Below are 15,985 nucleotides of genomic sequence, written 5' to 3' on the forward strand. Positions count from 1 at the left end.
CTTTGGTATCAAGTATTGGCATAATCTTGAGTGTAAATGTGAACTATTAAGTGGAGTGTCAAATTCCCTCTAAGATGGAACTTGAATACAACCCTTCTCTGTAACATGCACTTCTTATAATTTCTCTTGTATCAGCCTGCATAACTTTTTTGTGATTGTTATCTGGTTTATCTCTAAGCTCCGTGCTAAGGGGAGTAACTCCAGTTTCAGAATTTTGGCAATATTGGATGTACATTTAAAACAGATTTTTCTATGTGCATGTCTTTAGTTTCATATTGATGAACAAATTTAGCATGTCTCGTAATAAACTGAGGATGTGTCTGCATTTAGACTTATCCTAAGTCATTGTATCAGACTTTGCATCAGAATCAGGAAATGTCTAATTGCAGGACTTGATTCAGTAGGGATGTTCATAGCATGCATTGTATTTATGGGTGGGGAAAATTGTGCAGTTATGCCTACAATATCTTTGTTACTTGCACATTTCACATCATTCTGTATCTTACTGTTCCAGATAGTTGGAGATATTACCAAAGAGAGCACCCTGGTTCCTGAGCATTTCAAAGGAGTGAAGAAAGTCATTAATGCTGTTTCTGTCATTGTTGGCCCAAAGGAAGGGGACACTCCTGACAGGGCAAAATATAGCCAAGTAAGATTTTGTGCTCTTCTTGGATTATGAAACTTCTGTTCCTCTAGCTGATGACATTTGAGAAGCCTATGAACCATTTTTCTAATGGTTGTTTTATCCCTATCATTCACTTTTGACATTTGAACCTCCTGATATGGTGCAGGGAATCAAGTTCTTTGAACCAGAGGTGCTGAATTGATTGCATATATTGTATCAGGAGTTATTTTCTTTCTTTAATAGAAAGTTTGATTTTGCCTCTGGATTTCTTATATGTTCTATGTGGCTTAGATATTTGGTTCTGACTAAACTTGATGATTTGATTTTATTATTCCAAATAGATAAAAGGTGATTCACCTGAAATGGTGGAGTACTTGGGAATGAAAAATCTACTTAATGCTGTGAAGAAGAGTATTGGACTACGAAATGGAAAATTGTTATTTGGATTTGAAGGTACATTCTTCATGCATCTCAAGGACATTGAATGACACCCATGCTGTTTGAATTACCTGACATTCTAAGAACCGTAAGTCCTGTTGTGAGATTTGCAAAAATTATGTATGGGTCCTAACAGAATCATCTTTAAAGAAGAAAGATTCCCACTAATAATTTCTACTTTTGGTTATTCACTATATCATTTCCTATGCCAATGTTGGAGTAATAAGTTGTTAGTATCATGCTATTGGGACAATGTGACTTCTCTGTCCTATGCATATTTGTTTTCATATGCATCTCATTATTTTTAGTTGGTCATGCCTCTGGTGTTAAGTATGAAACCAAAGTTCGTAGAAGCAATAAATTGGTGGAGTCAGAACTTCCAAAACTGACGTGAAACATGGTTGAGTAATAGGAAAATAATGTAAAAACTGACAAGTTAGTGGCTTCAGCATAATAACTCGTATTTATAAATTATGGCATATAAATTAGCAGTCATACCCAGCTTGGCTGGGAGCAAATGAGTTAGAACTTTAAGCCATAGGTTTACAGTCACTTTTAGATGTACATGTTTTATTTGAAGATATGGATCATTTCTCTTTCATTGTGCAGATAATTTATCTTTTGTTTTTTTGGTAAAATGCAGATAATTTATCTAAAGAACTCCCTTGGGGTGCTTTAGATGATGTTGTTATGGGAGGAGTTAGTGAAAGTGCATTTCAGATCTATCCAACTGGTAGTGAAAATGGTGGACCTACAGGGCTTTTCAAAGGTTTACTTGTCAAATTATTAGCTTTAAGTGTTTTATTTTCTAGAACATTAAAGTGGTTACTTATTATCTTTGAATGGTTCTTTCTTTTATTTCAGGTGTTGTTTCAACCAAAAACAATGGTGGTTTTACTAGCATCAGGACAAGGGTAAGCCTGAGTTTTTTCTTTAGATGTTCATTTCCTAGTAAAATATTGTTTAGGGCTGCATCCGGATCGGATCAGATTCAGTAAAGGGTATACCCAATCCAATCCGATAAAAAATCCAATTGATCCGAATCTGATAAGAATCCCTCGGATTTTCAAGAGTATGTTTTGAATTCGAATTTCTTATCAGATATCTGATTTGATTAAGATTGTAATAAAAAATTATGATATGATATAAATAATATTATATTATTTACACAATATAATAATAAATTATAATATATAATACAAATACAAAATATATGATTATATAAATAATATATAAAATATATATAGAATGTACATATATAATATATAAATAATATACAATATGTTATACTTCATAACTAACGTATTGGATCGGGTTGTGGCAGATCGGATCAGGGTATATCTGAATTCGATCTGCTAACTAAACGGACCAACTTTTCTGATCTGATCCGATTTGTTAGGATCAATGGAGGTATCTGAGTCTGGCTCTTATCAGATTGAATTTGGATCAGATCTGATCTGACTTATTTGCAGCCCCAATATTGTTTTCTGTTTAATTATTTTCCATATTTTCCCATTTCCTTGTAAATCAAGTTATTTTTCTCCATCATGGTTCAAGATAGAAGTTGTGTTATTGAATTTGAACATTTTTATGGGTATTGTGAATCTAAGCAATATTTGATGATGACAGATTTATATAAAGGCCATTACCGAATGTTGGTCCCAGTTATCTGGGGTCTTGGGAGGGGTAGACTGGATACAGTCCTGACCTTTGGCATCATACATATTACATTATTACTGTATAGGATGCCTATTTTGTTGAGACCCTAAACTCATTGGTTGGCATTCACACATATTACTATAAAGTGGTTCAATGGTTTTAAATTTTTTCTCTCATTTTATTCTATTGACAATACATGTATCATTGACCTGCAATTTTAGAAGTTCTATTGAATTCTGAGTAATATACATTCGAATAACTTACTTCATAATTTCAAGAAAATGTAATTTAATTGGTGTTACTGGCAACTTATTTCCTAGTTAATCTAAATTGAGGTCATTGTTATTTTCTATTATTGATTGAATATGCTCAAATGGCTGTGCCAGTCTTCTGAACCTGATCCACTCCAATAAAGCAAGATATTGTGAGAATTTATTGATGGATCTTCCTGTCTTAAAGAATCCTGATCTTTTTAGGAGGCTTCAAATGGGTAATTAGCAGTATACTTTACAGTCTTTGTGGACTGATTAGAAGTTCGAACCAGTTAGGCCTACCAACAGTCTGGGTCAACCCAACGGACCCAAACCTATTGTATCCATTACAAAGGATCTGGGCCTACATTTTGTCTCCCAATTATTAAAGGATCAATTCTGAGTATTCATTAGTGAATACAATGAAATGGTTGTACCAATCTTCTGTACCTGATCTATTCCAATTAAGCAAGAGATTATGAAAATTCATTGATGGATCTTCCTGCCTTACTTAAGGAATGGTAATCTTTTAGAAGTACTCAAATGGGTTAATTATCAGCCTACTTTTTATGGGATGATTGGAACCAGTTAGGCTTAACAAAGGTCAGGTTCGACCCAACAGATCCAAACCTATTGGACGCTATTAAACAGGATCTGGGCCTATAGTTTCAGTCCCAGTTATTAACACGATCAATTCTGGGTCTTCGTTTTGAGTTCTGATTATAATAGGGTCGGGTCTGGTTTTTGACAAATTAATACAAGTTTTCCTTACCTTCTCAAAATAACAACAACAATAATAATAGGGTCAGTACTGGTTTTGCCTGTACCGAACTGATTATGTAAGAGAATACATATATATTGACAAATATGCTCCAACATTTATGTATGCTTCTCATGATTTACCTATAATAACATCAGATAAAATGTCAAGAGTTATCATTTCATAGGGGATATGTAAGATATTTGAGAAGAGTCAGAAAGAGAACTATCAGGTTTATTGTCAATTATCAGGCTAAAGGCCTATCAGTTGTAATTGGGTCTTATCAGGCCAAACCCAATAAACCTTATTAATAATATAGTCAGTTCTGGATCTATTACTTGAAGGCCTTGTTATGCAGGAGAGAAGAAGAGAGGAGAGAAGAGAGATCTGAGAGCCAAAAAGTACTGCTGGCGGTGCCAGCTTTTGGTATATATACTAGGGCAACAGGATATAAAAAATAAAAGGAGAAAATTACAATAGTACCTCTGCGGTACTATACTTAGAGAATTGACAGCCTTTTAACACTCCCCCTCAAGTTGGGACATAGATATCAATTATGCCCAACTTGTCACATAAATCATGATGCCGTGAGTGGTGTAACCCTTTTTTAAAGATGTCTGCAAGTTGATCTTCAGAGTTAACATAAGGAGTACACACTTCTCCTGTGATGACCTTTTCTCTGATAAAGTGTTTGTAGACTTCGATGTGCTTATTTCTATCATACAACATTGGATTAGCAGCAATGTTTATAGCTGCTTTGTTATCACAGAATAGGGTCATAGGTTCGTCAACTAACCCAACTCACTCAACAAATTCTTTAGCCACATAATTTTAGGCACTCCATGAGACATTGCTCGATATTCAACTTCAACACTAGATCTAGCTACCACATTCTGCTTTTTTCTTGTCCAGGTAATTAGATTACCTCCTATAAAGGTACAATAACCACTAGTTGACTTTCTGTCATTCAGGGATGCTGCCCAATTTGCACCAGTATACACTTCAATTTTCAAATGTCCATGCTTTTGAAACAATAAGCCTGCACTTGGGAACTTCTTAAGATATCTGAGAACTCTTTCTGCTGCTTCAAGATGGGTAGTCTTAGGGGATGCATGAACTGGCTAAGAACACCCACTGCATAAGCTATGTCTGGTCGAGTCATAAAAATATATAACAATCTTCCTACAAGTTTCTCGAACTGTTTCACATCCTTGATGGGTTCACCTTGACAGTCACCTAGTTTGTGGTTAGGATCAATAACGGAATCAACTGGCTTCACTCCCAATTTTCCTGTATCCTGGAGTAGATCTAGGAGATACTTTCTTTGGGAAATGAAGATACCCTTTTGTGAGTGGGCCACTTCAATCCCAAGGAAGTACGTTAGAGGATCTAGATCCTTCACTTCAAATTGGGTAGCAAGAAAATTCTTCAACTTCTAAATTTCATCCTTCCAATCACCTGTGATAACTATATCATCAACATATACTATCAGTGCTGCAATTTTCCCTTCCCCTCTTTTCACAAACAATGTGTGATCAGATTGACACTGCTTGTATCCTCTTTGCTGTACTGCTACATGGAACTTGTTAAACCAAGCTCTTGGTGATTGTTTCAGCCCATATAATGATTTCTTTAACCTACACACTTTCTGTTCATTACTTTGAGCCTAAAAACCAGGGGGTTGTATCATGTATACTTCCTCTTCAAGGTCACCATTTAGAAAGGCATTCTTGATGTCATGCTAATGAAGATCCCAATTAAGATTAGCAGCTAGGGAGAAAAGGACTCTAATGGAGTTCATCTTAGCAACAGGTGCAAATGTTTCTGCATAATCTACTCCATACACTTGTGTAAACCCCTTTGCCACTAAACGAGCTTTATACCGTTCCACGGTGCCATCAACCTTGTGTTTAACTATAAAAACCCATTTACATCCAACTGGATCCTTCCCCTCAGGAAGATCTACCAACTTATGTGACATTTTTATGTAACGTATTAATTTATTCCTTCATAGCATCTGTCCATTCAGGTATCGAAAGAGCTTCTGCTGCATTCTTAGGGTTAGGAACACTGTTAATGGAAGAGAGAAAGGTCTGAAAGGAGGGTGAAACGTTTTCATAGGAAACAAAGTGGGAAATGAGGTGTTTAGTGGTGCAAGATCTAACACATTTCCGGTGAGCAATAGGAAGGTCAAGGTCATTAGCAATAGAAGTATCAATAGCAATAGGGTTAGGAACATCAACAAGAACCAAGGTACCTGAATGGGTATGATCTACCCTCGGAGAGTCTGATGGCATTGATGGTACAACTTCTAGGTGCCCCACAACTCTTGAACATGGTTGGCCTTTATGACAACGAAAGAAGACACGAAAGGGAGGAGGATCAGGAAGAGGAGGGAGCTGAACTAGTTTCTCCTCATTCCTACACTCCCCCTAAGGAGAAACAAGGAAGAAAGGCTCACTCTCAAAGAAGGAGACATCCATAGAAACATAAAATTTTTGAGAAACTGGATCAAAGCACTGGTATCCCTTCTGAGTGAAGGAGTACCCCAAGAAGATGCAAGGAATGGCACGAGGATCTAATTTTCCACGAGTGGGTGGAAGATTTTGAACAAAACAATGACAACCAAACACACGAGGAGGAATAAAAAGAAGGGGAGCCTTAGGAAAAAGAAGCTGATGTGGGGCTTTGTACTCTAACCAACGAGAGGGCATGCGGTTGATGAGATAGGTAGCACAAAGGACAGCCTCAAGCCAAAAACGTTTTGGGACATTCATATGAAATAGTAACCCCCGGGCCACTTCAAGAAGGTGTCGATTCTTTCTTTCAGCAACACCATTTTGTTGTGGTGTTCAGGTACAAGAGCTACGGTGAAGTGAGCCACGCAAATCAAAAAACTCCGTAAGGTCACTATGAAAATATTCTTTGGCATTATCCGATTGAACATTTTGGATTTCAGTTTGAAATTGGGTGAAGATCATCCACTGAAAATCTTGGATAATTTTTGGTACTTCATCCCTGGTTCGCATGGGATATACCCATGTATATCTGGAGTAATCATCGATAATGGTAAGAAAATACTTATAGCCACTCTCAGATGGTACAGTAACAGGGCCCCAAACATCAGAATGAACAATGTGGAAAGGAAATTCAGATTTATTATTTTTTGAAGAGAAATGAGTTCTACACTGCTTACTCAATTGACAAGTTTGACAAGTAAATTCTGACACTGATACTGACTTAAACAACTCTGGAAACACAAATTTCAAAGACTTAAATGATAAATGACCAAGACGACTATTGCCATAAATAGACTTGACTCTTAGACTCTGTGACTTGAAGACCAACCTTATTCTCTAGCATGTAAAGTCCATCCACCTTACATCCTTTACCAATCGTCTTCCCCGAGGCTAGATTCTGGATCTCACAGTAAGAAGGGAAAAGGGTCACTGAACAACTTAAGGAAAGAAGGTCACTGAGCAGTTTAAAGAATTAGTAATACTGCTAACAGAGAACAAATTAATGGGAAATTTTGGAACATGTAAAACATTAGATAAGGTAAGGCCAATGGGAAGAGAAATGGTTCCTTGACCAACTATGGTAGAGTATGATCCATCAGCTAGTCTCACCTTGACTTTTCCAGAAAGGAGGTGATAGGTTTGAAAGTAAGAGGACTTACTGGCCATGTGTTTAGACGCTCCAAAATCAATGGTCCAAGGAGTGTCAGGGGTATGAGATGCTACATGGAAAGTTGTGGCAGAGTTACCTGATGTAGACACAAATGAAGTTAAGGGAGGAGCATTCATCTGACGAATTGCTCTACCATAGAGCTCTAAATGGTCACAGAAGGAATTATTTGTATCCTCCCTTGGGTCAGATCCAGAGGCGTGTGTCTGAGTCACAGTAGTAATGGGGGGCTGATTCTCCTGAGTAGCCATACTTTCCATAGTGTGCTTTCTTGTACCTTGCTGTCCTGACTTTTTATTTAGATATGAACCTTGCTTCTTACTCAGATCTTGAGCAAATTTTGGCTTCCCATGAAGATCCCAACATCTGTCTTGGGTGTGTCAAGGTTTCTGGCAATGAGTACACCACAATTTGTCCTTATCATCCACATTTTTCTGAAAATCCCCCTTCTTAAAAGTATTTCCCCCACCTGTAGTAACACTCCCTTTCGCTGCCAACATGACTGCATCCCCTCCAGAATTGTTCATCAAATTTCTTCTGCTTTCTTCTTATTGTACTAGAGCGTAAACTTCCTAGACGGATGGAAGATCCTTGCTACCTAGGATCTAGACTCTAATAGATTCATATGCAGGGTTCAAGCCATGTAGGAAAGCAAACACTCTTTGCTAGGAAACAAGTTTTTTGCACAATTTTGTATCTTCATCACACTTCCAGTCCACACTTTGATAATGGTCTAACTCCTTCCAGATAGAGGTCAAGTCTGAATAGTACACAGACAGACACCTCTCCCCTTGTTTACAAGTGGACGATTCTGCCTGTAACTGGTAGATTTTTGCATAGTGACGTAATTCAAAATAGGTTGATTTTGCTTGTTCCCATATCTCATTTTCCATTTCAGCCCCACATAAAATTCCTTCTTATTTGAGGTTGCATAGACATTAAAAGCCAGGACATGACCATGTTGTTTTCTTAGTTCCATCTGTCATATTCAGCACTCCCAGAATTGGGTTCTTTATTCTCCCATTTATATAACCTATCTTTCCCCTTGCAGTGATGTACAGATTGATCCCTCTTGACCACTCTAAATAATTTAAGCCATCGAGAGGAATAACAGCCATGGGAAAGGATATGTCCACACCTCCACTCATTCGATTCTGCATTGAGGAAACACTGGATGTAGCAGAATCTTCACCACTCATGATTACATATTAAAAAACTCTTAAAATGGGCACAAAGCCTTAAAAAAAAGGGTCTAACACCAAGGGAGAAAGGAAACCCCTTTTTTTCTTCAGAAACACAACCCTTTTCTGTAAAACACAGGTGCTGTTACAGCACTAACAAGTCATCCCTTGACCTACAGAATTAAACACAGGTGCTGTCACAGTGCATACAGGTCATCTCTTGACCTATGCATCAACAGAAATACTGTTACAGCAAGTACAGGCCACTCTCTGACCTTCAGTGCACCATAAAAGCTGCTATTGCAGCACACAAAAGGTTTTCACGACCTACAGTTTATACAGGGGTCTGTCGACCCCACAAAAAAGGAAAGAAAGAGGTGCTGATCACCTCGCATCCAACCAGAAGACCTAGTACAGGTTCTGCCCTGGCACACGACCAGAAAAAAGAGGAAAGAAGTTACTTCAGTGCGTGAGAAACCTTGATCTTCAATCATCCGAACAGTAGATGAGGGGGGCAAATCTGGTGCGAAGGAAACTGTTCACTCGACCTCTCCTTTCAGATCTGATAGTCCCACTCTGATACCATGTTATGCAGGAGAGAAGAAGAGAGGAAGAGAGAAGAGAGATCTGAGAGCCAAAAAGTACTGCTGGCGGCACCAGCTTTTGGTATATATACTAGGGCAACAGGATATAAAAAATAAAATGAGAAAATTACAATAGTACCCCTTCGGTACTATACTTAGAGAATTAACAGCCTTTTAACAGGCTTTATGGAGTCTGAGTGTTTTCTTATTTGAACTGTCTTATCCAATACATTATTTGAACTGTATAAAAATGGAACCAGCAAAGGATAGAACTAATAGGTTATGTTGAAATATAAGAGAACTAAAACTGGTTGAAGGAAAAACCTACAGAAGAAGTTCTGTTAAGGATGAATCTTTTTTTCCTTTATCCTCCATATGATATTGACTTATAAGTAAACTTGTAACGGGAATTTCGTTCCCCTTTAAGAGGGAGAGGTCATTTTGTGAAACTAGCATCCTTTTAAAAGGGAAGTCTATTTTGTGCACCAAAATCTCTAGTTACTCTTTATAGACTGACTGTTCTTAACCATGGCATTACTAGCGGTCACAGAATCTTCATTACAAGTAGTACAAGCTCAAACCTGATTTTCAATTACTGCATCTAAGCTTCAGTCTTACTAAACTTGGTGAATTACTCACTTTAGTCAACCCAGTTGTGTAAGTTAAATATAAAACTAGTTAACAGTTTAAAGAAAAACAAAATGCTGAGATATTTGTTCAATATAAGTAAGCAAAACCTATTTTCTTGGACATGTAGTGGTCTAGCTCAGCTAGGAGAAATGTGAAGGGTCTTCTCTTTTCTTTCCAAGTTTGCTTTGAGAATGAAGCTGCAATAATTCATTTTGTAGACTTCTATAAATCCTCTCATATACGTCTTCTTCCTTTCTTTACTGAAATAGTTAACTTCTGAAAAAAAGAAAAGCACAAGGACCTAATAGCACATTTATTAGGTGGGTAGTAATTCAATAAGTGATCTTCTGTTCCTTAAGGACAGAAGATGAAAGGACTCTCTCTCTCTCTCTCTCTCATAATTTTGGGTCTATTATCACCATGTACATATTTTTGGGAATCTCTTCCACGTGTTTCAATCTAATCATTATTTTGACTAACAACTGTTAAAAAAAGATGATGATTAGTGAGAGCTAATTTTGATCCTTCCAGTTTGTATCTGTGAAACATTTTGCAAATTTTGTATTTCTTGAAAGCTTTTGAAGTTTTGGTGTAAAGTATTTGGATCACCCATCAAACTGTTATAATGATCATTGTTCATGTCTCTTTTAGAATTTTTCTGTACCTGAGGATCTTTCTGAATATGATGGTTTGGAGTTGCGACTTAAAGGCGATGGCCGACGGTATAAACTCATTGTCCGTATTAGCCCTGATTGGGATACTGTTGGTTATACAGCAAGCTTTGACACTGTAAAAGGGCAATGGCAATCAGTAAGCGTATATTGCTGTGTGATAAATCTACTCAAGTATATTAGTGCCCACTGTTTTGTTTAACTTTTGTAAGTTATTTCCCCAGATACGGCTACCATTCTCTTCTTTAAGGCCTATATTTCGAGCACGTACTGTGCTAGATGCTCCACCCTTTGATCCAAGCAAAATTGTGTCACTGCAGGCATGTTTCCATGTTCATGAGTTTCTCTGTCCTCACTGTTGTATTTCTGATTTATGAGTTGCCCTTATGCTTTTGTTTATGGTGCTTGAAACTTGTTTTGCAGCTTATGTTTAGCAAATTTGAATATGATGGAAAACTGAATCCAACATTTGTAGAAGGCCCATTTGAGCTTCCAGTATCAAGCATACGAGCATACATACAAGACTGTATTACTCCCAGGTTTCACATCTCTTTTCCACTGATTAATCTCCCTCAATAGTAAATGTCTGAAAGAAGATAATCAACATAATCTGGTGGCATGGTTGCTGTCTTTTCAGTCTTTTAACATGACTGCGTTTGTTGTAGGTTTGTACATGTCAGTTCTGCAGGGGTTACACGGCCTGACAGACCTGGGCTTGATTTAAGCAAACAACCTCCTGCTGTCCGCTTGAATAAGGAGTTGGGCTTTATTCTTACATTCAAATTGAAGGTTTTTATAATCTCTGTGCATGCTGTTTTTTTTCTTATTTGTCATAGTTAATTACTGACTTCATTGAGAAGGAATAAAAGGAATGCTACCTGTGTACTTATAGGTGCTAATCATTCCAAGTGTTCAGCACACCAGCCTCTAGAAATCAAGGCAAGGGGCATGGCTGTAAATGAATATTGAATTACAGCCTCAAAAGAAAAGAGTAGCCTGATCATAAGAAAACTAGAGACAAACTTGGAAAATCTGGGACCTTAATGGATATCCTCTCTCATGGCACCTTTTCAGAGAGTCAACTATCAAGATTGGCAACTTGATGTCTGCCCAAGACTCCAAGTACTTTCTGTAACTTCTGGCAAAAGTTGCATAGAGTAGACCCTGGTTAGGATACAAGTGACAAACAAAGGTAACACACGATGATAACTAGTCTATGCTTTTGTTTAGCTGTATGAAAAGCTATACTTCAAACTGAGTATAGAAAATAATTAGGTTTAATTCAATTTAAAGTCATAGAACTGAAACATCCTTAAAATCCCATAAATTCCACCAGGATGCTGAAATATATAGTAAACTAAGAACTTCCATTCTGATAGTATCCACTGAGACTTTTATGTTCTTAAAATATGCAATGGTTATACTCCTTTCGTTGTGATTAACAAATCACAAATAGGTGGCTTCACAGGATATGGTCTCTTCTGTTTAAACCACTCACAGGCCAAGTAGCAAGTATCAATCTGGTCTGGTAGATTGGATTGGGTAACAACTTATTCCAATACCACCTACAAATAATTCTTTCAGGCTAGAACTGGGCATAAAACCATTTTGGTCACTGAGTCATAGGTCTAATAGTCCAACCATCCAGTTTGGTTGTTTGGGTCAAATAAAAATGTACAAAAAAAAAAGGTTTCAGTTATCTTTTGAATCTACTATACATCAAAATAAGCTTAAAAGTCTCTAAGAACTGGGCATCTCAAAAACTGTTCTGGATGTTGGTTCCCAATTAGAAAGGTCTACTATCCAATCCAATCGAAATCTGACAATGTTGCTACACACTGGGGTCATATCTTGAGAGCTAAGGAGCGATGGACTAGAAGATGGAGAAGAACTTCAATTGGAAGTTAGTATATATCTGATAGGAACTTCAGAATGGAACACCTGGCCTGTTCACCAGTTCCCTTACATGTTGAATGGTTTGTATTGGGCTTATAATCCCTTCACATTGCAGAAATAGGTTGGATCATCTAGATAGATTCCCTCCTTGACCCAATTACTGGACCTTTTTGTACAGCATTAGAGCTAGATGGCTAGAAACTCAATGTTTCTATTTCTGTTTTCCATCCTTTCTTCCATAGGGGGAAGATTTGATACGAGAAAGTGGAATTCCGTATACAATAATAAGGCCTTGTGCCTTAACTGAAGAGCCTGCTGGAGCTGATCTCATCTTTGATCAGGGCGACAACATTACGGTAATTGCATTTAAGATGATATTTCTTTTTTACTTTTTATAGATCCAGTAGTTGTCTTATAGTTGTAAGACATTCTTTTTGTGTGCTATACTGATATTGGGTGCAGCAATCCTTAATGACCCTCTTAAATTGTTTGATAATACAGGGGAAGATATCAAGGGAAGAAGTTGCTCGCATATGTATTTCTGCTTTGGAAAGTCCATATGCATGTGACAAGACATTTGAGGTTATCCTTCCACATGCTCTTAATAATTCATATTTACATGAAGTATATTGCTTCCTATGCTATTTCTGTTTTCCCTATCTGACAAAGTAATTGTCGGGATTTAACCAGTTCCGACAAGTATGGTAGGTAGACTCAGAAAACCCAGGACTTTGGGTTGGTTATTGGATTGGACACCATGACGTGTAATAGAACTTCATTAACATAGACAACCTATCATGGTTAGTAAGTTCTACTAATTCTCATGATCTTGGAGATTTTGGATAACCCGCCTAACTTTTGTTTCTTCATTGAAAGGGACTTAAAATGAACATCAAATAGAATAGAAACCAATAGATATTTTCTGAAAACTTACTCTCTATTACATTTTTTCTTTATTTTTCTTGGGATTTTTTGAATTCTTCAAATGCTATTCTTTATTCACAAACATATGCTGGTAAATCTTGGAAACAGCCTCTCTGTGTATCTGCAGGGGTAAGGCTGCATAAATCTGTCCCTCCCCAGACCCTGCATTGGTGGGGGCCTTGTGCACTCGACTTCCCTTTATATGCTGGTAAATACATAAATATGCAGATGTAGAAGTACATATACGCATAGGTTCATTTATGAACACATAAGCTTGATTTTCTTCTAGCTGGATATAAATTCCAGTCACTGATGAGGATGGAAGTCCACAACTAAATCATAGATGTTAAAAACATGCTTTTGTTTGTTTTCCTGACCAGAATTGTCATCTAATCCCACTCCATGGACCATTTTATGTGGTTGACAACTAAGTCATGGATGTTAACACAAGCTTTTCTTTTTTCAGGTCAAAAGTGTAGTTCCATTCAGTGAGCCATTCATCGTGGACCCTGAAAACCCTCCCCAAGAGAAGGATTATAATATATACTTCAAAAATTTGAAGGATGGAATTACTGGGAAAGAAGCCTTGGAACAGAGTCCTTTGTTGGTTTAATGCCCATGAACAACAGTCTTTTCTCAAGATGATAGCTTGTAAGTACAAAATGGTTCTTCGTTGTCCTGATTTTTGACAATAGTTATAAAGGGAATAAATATACAATTCTAGGTAATTCTCCCATTGGAATCTTACTAAACCTTAGTCCCAACTATTTGGAGTCGAGTAGTCAACTGCACAAATACCGTAAGAACTTTTCCTGAACTTTCTCTTTCTCTTTTATTTTCTGATAAACCAGACAGAGCTATTAAGTCTCCCAGTGCTCAAATAAAATTGAGTATTGCATGTCAGAGCATTTCTGTTTTGTGATGGGATTAAAAGTTTCTAACTGCTAATAACATGTTTTTAAGGGGTGAAGTGGCCTATATTGCATTTTTCTTGTTGCATCAGACTATCAGAATTAGGCAGACAGAAACATTCTAGTTCATTCAGGAGGATCAGAGTCCAGTCCTTTTCTTATCCTACCATTCCCCAATTCCTTGCCTTTTTTTTCTTGCAGAGGGCTACCCTACAGGAGAACTAGAGGGCTACTAAAGAAACTAGAAGACAAGGAAGAAAGACATATCTGGTGCTGGCTCCATTATGGAACCACTGGCTGCATTTAGATGGCTGAAAAAATAGTACTACTCGCAAATAATTATTTCAATCATACAGAAGAGTGGATTCTTTCCTTTTCTATTTTGTAATCCATCATGTATATTTACATATTGTATTGTATATAAACATAGATATAATACAAACTGTACTATCTTTATTTTCTTATTTCTCTAAGATTTTGTTGTTAAGAATCCCTTCAGGTAGATGGGTTTTCTCCATTACTAGATCTTATATGCACAGGTGGTGCATATCTGCCATTCAGCCTTGACTGGGGTGAATAGAAAGAAGTGCTTATTCCAACATTACGTTTCCTTACATAAAAGAATAAAGGCGTTTGGTTGGAGACCATATGGTCAGAAACTTAGGGTCCGTTGGTTTGCATATCGAATTGGAATTGGAATAGTCTATTCCCATAGTCTGTTTGGTTCAGACAGGAATGAGAATGGGAATTGAAATAAGCAGGAATGGGATTTTATTCCCAAGGGAGGGGCAGGGAATGGTTATTCTCTCAAATGGGGGAATGCCATTCCAGCAGGAATGAGAATGGGAATGAGATTTCGATTCCACTCAACCAAACAATTGGAATTGGAATGGTCCATTCTGATTCCGATTCCAGACCCAATTTCTGTGAACCAAATGGGGTCTTAATAATTTGGATTTAAATAACCATCTTTTATTAATTTTTTAGAATATTTGTTACATTGAATTACAAAGTAAAAATGACTTCTTGGTTCTGTTGCCGTTTATCTAAAAAACGGTGCCAGTTCAGTTCCACATAAGCATTTTTCCAATAGAATTTGAAACGTTGATCGGTTTAATTGTTTATCAAATAAATGCTTGTCTTGGTTTGTGTGAGAGCAATCTGATGGGGGAAGTTTCTTTTTAATGTTTTTTCCAACACTAGGCTACATTTGAATGTGGTGCAAAAGTAAAATTACATCGATTGGTTTAAAGTTATGACAGTTGTAAATTGAAAAGTTTGATTATCAATGTAAATATTTACGTCATTTTTATTGAAGTTATATTTACAAATTTACATCGGTTTTTGATGTTTAAATACACTTCATCCAAACACTGGTAAATACAGACCGATGGAGTTTTACATCGATTTTTTATGCTTAAATACACTTCATCCAAACGCTGATAAATAAGGACTGAGAGTGTTTAATTACCCCAATGCGTATTTACACCGCAAACAAACACATTCAGTTTATGTGGTGCTGCTTAATGGTGCCTAGCTGTTAAAAATATTTTTAACATTTTTTCACTTTTCAACATAACTAGAGTCCAAAGCACTATGCTTTCTATATTTTCGGGCCCAGACCTAACTCTTAGATTGCCCAAGCCCGATCCAAGCTTAGGCCTACCCTAACCCAGCCTGAACTTGGCCTGATTAGGCATATATCTTTTTTGACACATGCCTGATTACAAATGCATACATAGAGAATGCGTGCACAAGGGTGTTCATA

The 15,985-nt window shown here is 37.1% G+C and overlaps 1 protein-coding gene across 2 annotated transcripts in view; it reads left to right on the forward strand.

Annotated features, from left to right (window-relative positions):
- LOC148867193 (NAD(P)-binding Rossmann-fold superfamily protein) overlaps nt 1-14,681 on the forward strand; it is a 28,325-nt gene extending 13,644 nt beyond the window's left edge. The window contains exons 5-18 of one of the 2 annotated variants that reach the window (XR_016110096.1): nt 515-649; nt 792-815; nt 967-1,078; nt 1,707-1,832; nt 1,928-1,977; nt 10,467-10,625; nt 10,711-10,806; nt 10,910-11,025; nt 11,152-11,275; nt 11,379-11,678; nt 12,625-12,738; nt 12,884-12,964; nt 13,773-13,957; nt 14,419-14,681. Coding sequence is in view for 1 of the 2 variants with exons in the window: in XM_088978960.1 (XP_088835086.1) it covers nt 515-649; nt 792-815; nt 967-1,078; nt 1,707-1,832; nt 1,928-1,977; nt 10,467-10,625; nt 10,711-10,806; nt 10,910-11,025; nt 11,152-11,275; nt 12,625-12,738; nt 12,884-12,964; nt 13,773-13,919 (1,284 nt within the window). In the remaining variant the exon portion in view is untranslated. The remainder of the gene's footprint in view (nt 1-514; nt 650-791; nt 816-966; nt 1,079-1,706; nt 1,833-1,927; nt 1,978-10,466; nt 10,626-10,710; nt 10,807-10,909; nt 11,026-11,151; nt 11,276-11,378; nt 11,679-12,624; nt 12,739-12,883; nt 12,965-13,772; nt 13,958-14,418) is intronic. The other variant, XM_088978960.1, reaches the window with a different exon arrangement.
- The last annotated feature ends 1,304 nt before the right edge of the window (nt 14,682-15,985 follow it).

This window comes from Nelumbo lutea, chromosome 3, assembly GCF_056320005.1.
Source record: "Nelumbo lutea isolate HS-2025 chromosome 3, American lotus-T2T, whole genome shotgun sequence".
NCBI classification, from domain to species: domain Eukaryota; kingdom Viridiplantae; phylum Streptophyta; class Magnoliopsida; order Proteales; family Nelumbonaceae; genus Nelumbo; species Nelumbo lutea.